The sequence below is a fragment of the Acomys minous genome (genome assembly GCF_964271855.1).
Source record: "Acomys minous genome assembly, chromosome: 20".
Taxonomy (NCBI): Eukaryota; Metazoa; Chordata; class Mammalia; order Rodentia; family Muridae; genus Acomys; species Acomys minous.
In genome coordinates, this window is record NC_140502.1 from 21,471,734 (window position 1) to 21,482,829 (window position 11,096).

Genomic DNA, 11,096 nt, shown 5'->3' on the forward strand with positions numbered 1-11,096 from the left:
GTCTGGGTCTGGTTTTGTTCTTTCTTTGGTTAGTTGGTTTTCAAGACAGGGTTCCCTGGGTGTCCCTGGCTCTGCCTTCTCAGTGCTGCCACCAGCTAGCTCTGGTCTGGACCTCTTCCTTGCATTCTCTTGCAAGAAGAGAAATGGACACTGGAGTCCATACTTGTTCTCAAGACACCAGTGGATCTGTGGTGCTAGTGACAGGGCTGGGTGGCAGCTATGCCAGGTTCACATGCTATCTGTTGCAGTCCCCAGGAAAGGGAAATTTCAGTTATGAAAAGACAGTGTGGTTGTCTTCCTAATAGTCTTTTTATATATTTATTATTATGTATACAGTGCTCTGGCTGCATGCACACCTGCAGGCCAGAAGAAAGCATCAGATCACATTACAGAGGCACCGTGTGGTTGCTGGGAATTGAATTTAGGACCTCTGGAGGAGCAGTCAGTGCTTTTAACCTCTGAGCCAACTCTCCAGCCCCTTCCTAAGGGTCGTAGGTTAAAGATGGAAGGTTTGCACTGTGCTGTGATCTCCTCCTTAAAGTGCCAGTATGTGAAGTGCCCACATGTGATTGAACAGAAATTTGGCTAATTTGGAAGTTGATCCTGGCAGCTTGCCAGTCAGGCCTGCCTTGAGAGAGGGCCAGGTTTTTAAATTCTGCTTCTGCACCTTGCTCCCTCATCTTACTGGATTGATCAAGATGCCAGGTGGAGCTGTGGCCTTCTTTGAATCCTTACCAGAAGTGGCTGGTGGCTTAGAGCACTTGAGAGATGAACGCCAGTATGAAGTGCATGCTGGAAAGTTGACAAATGTTTGCTATACCCAGCATTCCTCGGAAGTGAAAATCCTGTACCCTTGAAACTTGGGGAGGAAGTCAGTAGGTAACTCGGTGAATGCTTCAAAGCTATGAGAGTCACCTGGCCTCTGTTGGCTCAGTCTGACCCAGTCACCTAGGGTCCTTTTAATATGAATGCATTTGGCTCTGCACAAGTGTGGATAAGCTTGTCTGGCCCAAGTAACCCTAGCTGCAGCATCACTCTTCAGCCACTAGAGGGCAGGTACTAGCCACTGCTGAACAAGGAAAAGTATTCTGAGGGACTGAAGACCCGCTGTCCTGTAAAAGGACATTTGGGGAGGTGGCCTGTTCTGCTACGTGCAGTGAGTGGTATTCCTAGCAACAGGCTCAGCAGAACTGAGGCATTAGCCAAAAGTTTTGTTTTCCTTTTTTTTTTTTAATTTATTTATTTATTATGTATAAAGTGTTCTACCTGCATGTAGGTCTGCAGGACAGAAGAGGACACCAGATCTTCAGTATAGATGGTTTTGAGCCACCATGTGGTTGCTGGGAATTGAACTCAGGACCTTTGGAAGAGCAGCCAGTGCTCTTAACCTCTGAGCCATCTCTCCAGCCCCCAAAAGTTTTGTTTTCTATAGGTTTTATCAAGGTTTCTCTGGCTGTCCTGGACTCTAGACCAGGCTAGCTTCAAATTCACAGAGATCCACCTGCCTCTGCCTCCCAATTGCTGGGATTGGATTAAAGGTGTATGCCACCATGCCTGGCTCATTTTCCATTTTTAAGGCTGTCTCTTATAGCCCAAGCTAGCTCAAAATGTACTGTGTAGACTTGGCCAGGTGGTGGTATACACCTTCAATCCCAGCATTGGAGAGGCAGGCAGATACCTGAATTCAAGGCCAGCCTAGTCTACAAAGCAAATCCAGGATAGGAAATGCTACACACAAAAACCCTGTCTCTCTCTTTTTTTTTTTTTTTTTTTTTAACTGTAGCCTAGAATGGCCTTGATTTCCTAATCTGCCTAATTCCTATCCTGCCTCTACCTTCAGAGCATTGGGATTATCATATGGCCACTTGCCCTATTTTTAAATAATGAAATACTTCAGGCATGCAAAAACTCCGCCTGTGGCTGGAAAGATGACTCCAGGGTTTAAGAACACTTGTTCTTCTAGAGGGCCTGCTTTCAACTCCCAGCATTCGTGTCAGGTGACTCATAAGTGTAACAGCCTCAGGAGCACCTGTACACAAGTGCACATACCCAGACACACACAGCTAAAAGTAACAACAGCAAATCTTTAAAAACATCCAGTATAAGCAGGGTGGTGGTGGTGGCGGCACACGCCTTTAATCCCAGCACTTGGAGGCAGAGATAGGTGGATCTCTGAGTTCAAGTCCAGCCTCATGTACAAAGCAGATTCCATCCAGGACAGCCAACGTTTACACAGAGAAACCCTGTCATGAAAAACAAAACACCCAGTTTAAGGAATGATACAGGGAAATCAGTTGGGGATGGTGGCTTACACCTATAACAATTGGGGGGGGGGTGGCTGAGTCAGGAAAGCCACAAATTTTAGGCCAGCCTGCCCTACATAGGGAGTTCGAGGCCAGCCAGGGCTCTAGGAAAACCTGTGTCAAAAGACAAACAGAAGCTGGGCATGGTGGTACACTCCTGTAATCCCAGCACTCGGAGGCAGAGGCAGGTGATCTCTTGTGAATTCAAAGCCAGCCTGGTCTACAAGGTGAGTCCAGGACAGCTAAGACTACACATGAAAACCCTGTCTTGAAAAAACCAAAAAAAGACAAAACAGGAAAAAAAAAGTTACACAAGGAAAATAGTTCTACACTTTGGAGGCAGAGGCAGGTGCATCTCTGATTTCAAGGCCAGCCTGGTCTAGTTCCGGAGCAGCCAGGGCTAGTACAGAGAGAAACTGTCTCAAAAAAAAAAAAAAAACACGAAAAAAAAAGCATTCTAACTCAGTAGTTGCAGAACATTTGCCTGGCACAGGAGAGGTCCAGAGTCCCATCCCCAGCACAAAACAGAATAAAGACACTAAAAAGAAAAAACGGCAAAGTCAAAATAAGGGCCTGGAGAGATGATGTCTCTGCTGTTAAGGACACCTGCTCTTCCAGAGGACCCTGGTTCAATTCCCTTCATCTATAAATGGCTGCTCACAACCACCTGTAAATCCAGTGTCTTGGGGAGTCTGATGGTGTACATGCAGGCAATACACCCATTGCACATAAAATGAAAATGAAACTTTTGTTTTGGTTTCTGTGTGTAGCCCTGGCTGTCCTGGAATTCACTCTGTAGACCAGGCTGGCCTTGAATTCATAGCCTGCCTTTGCCTCCCTGAGTACTGGGATTACAGGCGTGCACTACCAGTGCCAGGCCATGTTGATTTTAACTTTTCTTTTTAAAGGTTGGTAAAGCCAGTCCTCATCTGCGGGGGGGGGGGGGGGGGGGCAGGGTGTGAGCGTCTTGGGTGTCCACATTCATCTCTACCAAAGGCTTTTGTCCCCAAACAGCAAGCACTGTCGTTTTACCTTTGAAAAGCAAGTCAACTGCATCATTCTCCACATTGCTGCGCTGACTTCTCCCTCTACTCTGTGACACTCAGCTGGGCTATCCTTTCTCCCACAAATATGCCTTGGAATTGTTTCATCACTTTTCCTTCCAGAACTTACCCTGTGCTTTTTGTTTTGTTGATGACCGAGAAATTGAACTGGGGGACCACCCCAAGGCTACTAAATGCGATACCACTCAGCTACCCCCGTCAACCTATATCAACTTATTTTTTCATTTATTTGGGGGACGGGTGATGGGGGGGGGCGCGCGCGCGCGCACATGCGCGTGTATGAGCCAGTGTACTTCGGAAGACTGTATTGGATCCTCTGGAACTGTTGTAACCCAGCACAGGTGAGTTGGGGCCTGGAGCCTAGGTCCTCTACGGGAGCAGCACAGTCTGTGCTCAAAACAGCTGAGCTGTCTCTCTCCCAGCTCCTGTTTTCCAGTTGGTCAGTCGGTTCGTTGGTTGGATGGTTTGTGTCAGAGACTTGTTGTATGGCTCTGGCTGGCCTGGAACTTGTCACTATCTTGTCTCAGCTTCCCAAAGTCTGGATTTATAGGCATATGACAATACACCTTTCCTCCTCTTCCTCCTCCTCCTCCTCCTCCTCTTCTTCCTCCTCCTTCCCTCCTCCTCCTCTTCCTCCTTCCCTCCTCCTCCTCTTCTTCCTCCTTCTTCCCTCCTCTTCCTCCTCCCTCTTCCCTCCTCCTCCTCCTCTTCCTCCTCCTCCTCTTCTTCTTTTGAGACAGGGTTTCTCTGTGTAACAGAGCCCCGACTGTCCTGGACTCACTCTGTAGACCAGGCTGACCTCTAACTCACAGAGAGACCCACCTGCCTCTGCCTCCCAAGTCTTGGGATTAAAGTTGTTTTGTTTTTAAGATAAGAGTTTTTCCCCCCGGGGGCGCCTGCACAAACTGATGCACCAACTAACTGATGCACCAGGACAATGCATGCAGAGAACATAGACCCACTGCTCAGATACAGCCCATGGATGCAGATTCTCCACAGTTGGGGGGACAGGGGAGTGGAGGCCGCCTCTGACATGAACTCTGGTGCCCAAGATTTGATCGCTTCCCCCTTGGCAGGGAGGCCCTTCAGGCACACAGGAAGGGGATGCAGGCTATCCTGATGAGACCCCATAGGCTGTGGTCAGAGGGTGGGGGAGGAGGGCCGCCGCCCCCACACACACTACCATCAGAGGTCTAGGGGAGGGGACTAGGGCAGGAGAGGGAGGGGGTGGGTGGGAACAGGAGAGCACGCGGGGATAACAATTGAGATGTAATGTGGATAAATTAGAATAAAATTTTTTCAATTGGGAAAAAAGGGGGGGCGGTTTCTGTGTATCCCTGGCTGTCCTGGAACTAGCTTTGTAGACCAGACTGGCCTTGAGTTCACAGAGATCCACCTGCCCTGTATTAAAGTCATGTACCACACACCTGGCTTTAAAAAAAAACATTGTTACAAATATTTTTAGCTTAATTTTTTTTTAGATTTATTTAGTGTTTCTATGTATGGTTGTGAACCACCATGCAAGTGCTAGGAGTTAAACATAGCTCCTCAGCAAGAAAAAAGAAGTGCTCTTAACCACTGACCCTTTAAAATAAAACAAGAAACAGGGTCTCCACACTGAGCCCAAAACTCAACATACTCAACATACGGGCTAAACTGGCTGTGCAGTGAGCTCACGGTCCTTCCCCACCGCCACCACCGGTATCTGTCTGTTCCTTTTGTAGCCCAGGCTAGCTCTCAATGCCTTATTCTTCTATCTCAGCCTCCCAAATTCTGGGGTTAGACCCACCACACTCTTAGCTACAAGGGTGACTCTGAGACACCTCCAGAATCTGTTCCACCACAGAAATGTATAGCACTGGGCAAGAGACCCGCTACCCCTCACCGAGCCTCAGTTTCCTCCTCTGTAAAGCGGTGAGGAAAGGAAGATGTGTTCGGTGGCAGAGCCGTCACCTAGCATGCAGGAGGCTCTGGGTGTCATCCCTAACGCCATGAAAGAAAAAGTTTTGCGGGGCATGGTGGAACACTTCTGTAATCGCAGTACTCAGAAGAAAGCAGAGGCAAGAGTATGGGCACTTCCGGCGCATCCTCAGAGGCTGGGGAGCACGGGCTGCACGGGGCGCGGCTGTGCACACCTGCAATCCCAGCACTTGGGAGGCAGAGGCGGGCGGATCTCTGAGTTCGAAGCCAGCCTGGTCTACAAAGCAAGCTCCAGGACAACCAGGGCCACACAAGGAAACCCTGTCTCGGAAAAAAAAAAAAAAAAAAAACGGGAGATAGGGTAGGGGGCGGGGGTGGAGGAGGGTCGGGTTAGAAAGAAAAGGGTGGGTGGGGGCTGACAAAAGTTGAGAGTAGCTTGTGGACCTGCATACAGCAGGCACTCAGAATTTTGGCTCACCAAGATCTAGCCAGGCCTTGAGCCAGCTTCTCCCCCCACCCAAGTACTAGAGGCTCAAGGGAATTGTGGCATGTGCAGGTGCAGGCCCGAACCATATGGCAAATAAAGGGCCCGGGGGGTGACGGCCACTGGAGCCCATCTCCGTCTGAACAGGAAGTGAGGTGGTGGCGTTTCGGGTGGAATCTGGTACCTCGGGGCTAGTGCAGCCCACTCGAACCAGCCCACTGGGAGAAGATGCCAGGGGGTCTAGGAGTGCTCGAAGCCCTGCCTCTCTTCCTCCTCTTCCTGTCCGAAGCCTGTCTGGGTAATGTGGCCAAAGGGAAAGTGCCTTTAAGGGTGGGGCTGATGGGAGCCGTACAGAGCAGAGCCAGACTGGGTGGAGCACGAGGGGGGAGGGGACGCACATCCCTTAAAATAAAAGCCAGAACTCAGGAAACTGAGGCAGAAAGAATATTGCATTTGAGCTGGGGCGTGGTGGCGCACGCCTTTAATCCCAGCACTCGGGAGGCAGAGGCAGGCGGACCGCTGTGAGTCCGAGGCCAGCCTGGTCTACAAAGTGAGTCCAGGACGGCCAAGGCTACACAGAGAAACCCTGTCTCGGAAAAAAAAAAAAAATTGCACTTGAGGCCAGGCTGGGTAATTTACTGAGACCCCAAAGAGAAAAGGAGCAGGAGAAAGAAAGTGCCAAGCCGTCTGGAGTAGCCCGCTGTTAGGACCAAGACCGCGGGGTGGGGGTGGGGGTGGGGGTGGGGGAGGGGTGGGGGTGGGGGTGGGGGGTTGCAGCCCTCTCTCCACAAGTCAGGGTGAGGAACTGAGATAAGGACTGGCTGAGGACATGGAGATAGCAAATGGGTGTCAGCGACAGAAAGGGTTTGTTTTCCTCAGCCTTAAATGAGAGAGCATTGGGCTGGCCCTGGTGATGGCAGGCCTTTAATCCTCAGCACTCGGGTGGCAGAGGCAGGTGGATCTCTGTGAGTCTGAAGCCGGCCTGGTCTACAGAGTGAGTCCAGGACAGCCAGGGTTCTGTTAAAACGGAGAAACCCTGTCTCCAGGAAAAAAAAAAAAAAAAAATCTGGAGGGCGTGTGTCATCTCCCCTCCCCCACCCAAGTGTGACCACATCGGGCCTAGGCTTCCAGAGGGGAGGGGACATCCACTCAAGTGACACTAGGAACAGGGATCGGAACCCTGCTGTCTGAGTCTTAAGCCTGTGAAGTTGCCAGGCCTCTTTCCCGGACTCCTCCTCCTCGCTTCTGCCCTTCCTCTTTCTTTCCTGCTACATCCAGAAAGGGAGTGCCCCACCCCCACCCCACCCCACTGTCAGCCCTGGGAAGGCTGGGGGCTTCCAAGATAAACACAGAGCAGACACCGTAGCCACCACCAAGTCCACCCTAGTCTCTCCGGGCCTCCTCCCCTGGCCCAGACCAAACTCAGTCCCCGGTCCCTAGGCTGACACATTTAAATTACAGAGATGAGAAACAGCCTAGGCACACAAGCCAAGCCAAGGACAGTAAAGGACAGATTCAGAGATGTGGGAGTCAGGCTCTACTACCTGGTCCAATAGACTAGGTGGTTCTGGGCCCTGCCCACCCTGGGCCTAAGATGGGCCCCCACCCCACCGTGGTCCGTGCTGGAGGTTCCTGAGAGATGGGAGGAAGGAGGACCGGACCGGACCAATGGAGAGTCCCTGAGCACCAAAACCCAAAGGGGGAATAGAGAAAGGAAGCCACAGGGAGTGTCTCCCTCCCGGCTTGGCTTCTTACTCTCTTTCTCTAGGTACCTGTGGCCGTCAGCATCCCTCCACTCCCAAGAGTGCTGGTGTGGGAGGCTCTGGACTGGGGGGCCGTCAGTGCCAACCCCCAGGCCCTGACGCACTCTTGTCTCAATCTCTCCACAGGCCCTGGATGCCAGGCCCTGATGGCGAAAAGGGACCCACCCTCCGTGACAGTGAACGTGGGCGACGATGCCCGCCTCGCCTGCCCTCACCATGGCGAGAACTTTAATGTCACATGGTGGTTCATCCTTTACGCCAACTACTCATGGCCCCCGAAGTTCCTGGGGCCTGGCCTGAGTCTCACCGGCGAGTGGATCATCTCCAAGGTGAACAAGAGCCACAGGGGCATGTACAGGTGCCAAGCGAAGAAAGACAACATCACAAGAAAGTCCTGTGGCACTTACCTCCGAGTGCGGGGTGAGTGGTGCGGAGGGGGAGGGGAGGAGGGGAGGGGTAGAGTTGGTTTGAGGAGAGGGTGGGGGAGGGGAGAAGTGAGGGGGGAGGGGAGGGAGAGAGGAGGGGAGGGGTAGAGTTGGTTTGAGGAGAGGGTGGGGGAGGAGAGAAGTGAGGGGGGAGGGGGAGGGTTGGGTTGGGGGAGGGGAGGTGGGGGAGGGGAGTGGGGGAAGGAGGTGGGGGAGGGGAGGTGGGGGAGGGGAGGTGGGGGAGGGGAGGGAGAGAGGAGGGGAGGGGGAGGGTAAGGTAGGGGTGGGGTTGGGGTTGAGGAGAGGGGGAGGGTGGGGGGGGGTGCTGACCCTCACCGCCCTTTGCAGAGCACTGGTTCAGTGGGAGCAGAGCCAGCTCCTCCTTCCTGGGCCTGCAGCTTGCAACACACAGGTTCTCACCTGCAGGATTGGTGGCTTCAGGGCTCCGTGGCCTCAAAGTGGGAGCGGAGAGGCTACCTACCAGAGTTGTGATCAGTCCCCTGTCTCCACAGTGCCAGTCCCTAGGCCCTTCCTGGACATGGGAGAAGGCACCAAGAACCGCATCATCACGGCCGAGGGCATCATCCTGCTATTCTGTGCAGTGGTTCCCGGAACGCTGTTGCTCTTCAGGGTGAGTCTCCCACCCTCCAGTGACCAACCCCCCCACACCCCCCGTAGTCATCTTGGCTTGCCTGGGCCTGGACTGTTTCTCCCACCCAATGTCACTCCCAGTGTCCAGATGGACTTCTGAATTCTGAGGTTCCTCTTCCAAAGTTTGGGAGACTGGTGGGAGTAACCACACCAACGTAACAGAAGGATTTGAGGTGGCACTGAACTGTCAGTGTCCCAGCTGCCCTTCTTAGATACCCTTCTCACTGTCCTCCTGCCCCACCAGAAGGGCAGTCCCCTGTAAATGTCGCCAAGACAGGGCAGAAGGGAAACTGTCCTCCCAAAGCCCCAACTTCTCCCTAGGCCCTAAGAACAGATTTATTTTTTTAGATAGGGTTTCACTCTTAGCCCTGGCTGGCCCTGAACTCCCAGAGATCTGCCTATTTTCTTTCTTTTTTCTTTTAAAACATTTATTTATTTATTTATTATGTATACAGTGCTCTGCCTGCATGTACACCTGCAGGCCAGAAGAGGGCGCCAGATCACATTATAGATGATTGTGAGCCACCATGTGGTTGCTGGGAATTGAACTCAGGACCTCTGGAAAGCAGTCGGTGCCCTTAACCTCTGAGCCACCTCTCCAGCCCCCTTCTTCCCCCCGCCCCCCCCCCCGCCTTGTTTTTTTTTTTTTTTGAGACAGGGTTTCTCTGTGTAGCCTTGGCTGTCCTGGACTCGCTTTGTAGATCAGACTGGCCTCGAACTCACAGAGATCCGCCTGCCTCTGCCTCCCAAGTGCTGGGTTTAAAGGTGTGCGCCACCACGCCCGGCTACTTATTTTAATTTTATGGGCATTGGTGTTCAGCCTGCGTGTGTATCCGTGTGAGGGTGTCAGATCTTGGAGTTACAGACAGTTGTGAGCTGCCATATGGGTGCTGGAAATTGAACTCAGGACCTCTGGAAGAGCAGTCAGTGCTCTTAACCACTGAGCCATCTCTCCAGCCCCCTAATTCTCCCTCCTCCCTTTTTTTTTTCTCTTTTTTGATAGATCTTAATCCAGGCTAGCCTCAAACTTGCCCTATCTTCATATCTGGCCTGATCTTTCTGTCTCTACCTTCCAAGTACGCCAATTACAAGCATATGTCACCACCAGTTTTCTTTCTTTTTTTTTTTTTTGGTTTGTTTGTTTTGTTTTGTTTCCTTCTTTCTTTAATGGGGAGGATAAGACAGAATCTTGCTATATATAGTTCAGGCTGGGTTGGAACTGACCACATAGATATTGGTCTGGAATTCACAGTCCCCCTGCCTCAGTTTACCTACTCCCACCTTACTATTATTATACTTGTCACCACCGAAGAATAGCAGAGAGCCAGCGTGGTGGCCCACGCCTTTAATCCCAGCACTCGGGAGGCAGAGGCAGGCGGATCGCTGTGAGTTCGAGGCCAGCCTGGTCTACAAAGTGAGTCCAGGACAGCCAAGGCTACACAGAGAAACCCTGTCTCGAAAAACCAAAAAAAAAAAAAAAAAAGAAGAAGAAGAGAGGAGTAGAGCGTAGACTCCATTCAGCCGAGGTCCCTATGTGTGGCCTTGGGTGTGTCCCTTCCTCTTCCTGATACAGCACTAGCTAGGGGTGGGGGGTGGGGGAGTGTCTGAGAAAGCCTTTACCTTCCCTTTCCTCACACTGAGGGTCCTATCTCTTCGCCACCTACAGAAGAGATGGCAGAACGAGAAGTTTGGGATGGGCCTGCCGGATGACTACGAAGATGAAAATCTTTATGAGGTGAGCCCTTGAATGGGGCTGCAGTAGGGGTGGGTACATGGGGAGGAGGGGAGGGTCTGCATTGGCTCCCACCCTGGGATTGATGGGGGAGGGAGGGGGAGGGGACGGGGGAGGGGGAGGGGGTGGGCAGGAACCCTTGCTGTCAGGGTACTGGACAGCTACTCTGTCCCCTGCAGGGCCTGAATCTTGATGACTGCTCCATGTATGAGGACATCTCCAGGGGACTCCAGGGCACCTATCAGGACGTGGGCAGCCTCCACATCGGAGATGTCCAGTTGGAAAAGCCATGATTGACATCTTCCCCTGCTTCCCCCCCCCCCCACTGTGTCCTGCCTGTGTGCCTGTCCCTGCTGGTCATATGCCCTACCCCAGCATTCCTGCCTCACTCCTCCTGGAGTCCCGTTCCCCCCCCCCCCCACAGACACACCTCCATGCCCAATTCTCAGCCTTTGTCCCTCTGGGGTGTCCCACCCTACTCTCCCACCTAATCTAGTCTTTCCTTCCCCAAGTCTGTCCCAAATTCCCTCTCCAGTGGGTAATGAGCCCTTAATCGCTCCCTCTAGGGGAGCTGATTATAGCAGCCTCCTTAGTGTCAACCCTCCCCCCCCCCTTCTCACAGATCTGTCATGGCCACTTAAGTGATAATAAATCCTTTCCCAAGCAGTCCTTGGCAGGAGCCATGGATTTTGTGAGGACTGCTCCTCAACACTGCCAGGGAACCTCAGTCCCTCCCTCAGACCCAGGATTCTGG

At 52.3% G+C, this 11,096-nt stretch overlaps 1 protein-coding gene across 1 annotated transcript; it reads left to right on the forward strand.

Annotated features, from left to right (window-relative positions):
* Positions 1 to 5,864: 5,864 nt before the first annotated feature.
* Positions 5,865 to 11,008, forward strand: CD79A (CD79a molecule). Its single transcript, XM_084770274.1, has 5 exons — positions 5,865 to 6,069; positions 7,661 to 7,954; positions 8,472 to 8,590; positions 10,277 to 10,345; positions 10,522 to 11,008. Exons 1-5 carry the CDS (start codon positions 6,000 to 6,002, stop codon positions 10,633 to 10,635), a joined length of 666 nt encoding a protein of 221 aa, XP_084626400.1. The 5' UTR covers positions 5,865 to 5,999; the 3' UTR covers positions 10,636 to 11,008.
* Positions 11,009 to 11,096: the final 88 nt, after the last annotated feature.

Coding starts and splice junctions, on each gene's coding strand:
- CD79A (XM_084770274.1), top strand. CDS start 6,000: ATGCCAGGGGGTCTAGGAGTGCTCGAAGCCCTGCCTCTCTTCCTCCTC. Junction 7,955..8,471: donor CACTTACCTCCGAGTGCGGG/GTGAGTGGTGCG, acceptor CTGTCTCCACAG/TGCCAGTCCCTAGGCCCTTC. Junction 8,591..10,276: donor GAACGCTGTTGCTCTTCAGG/GTGAGTCTCCCA, acceptor CGCCACCTACAG/AAGAGATGGCAGAACGAGAA.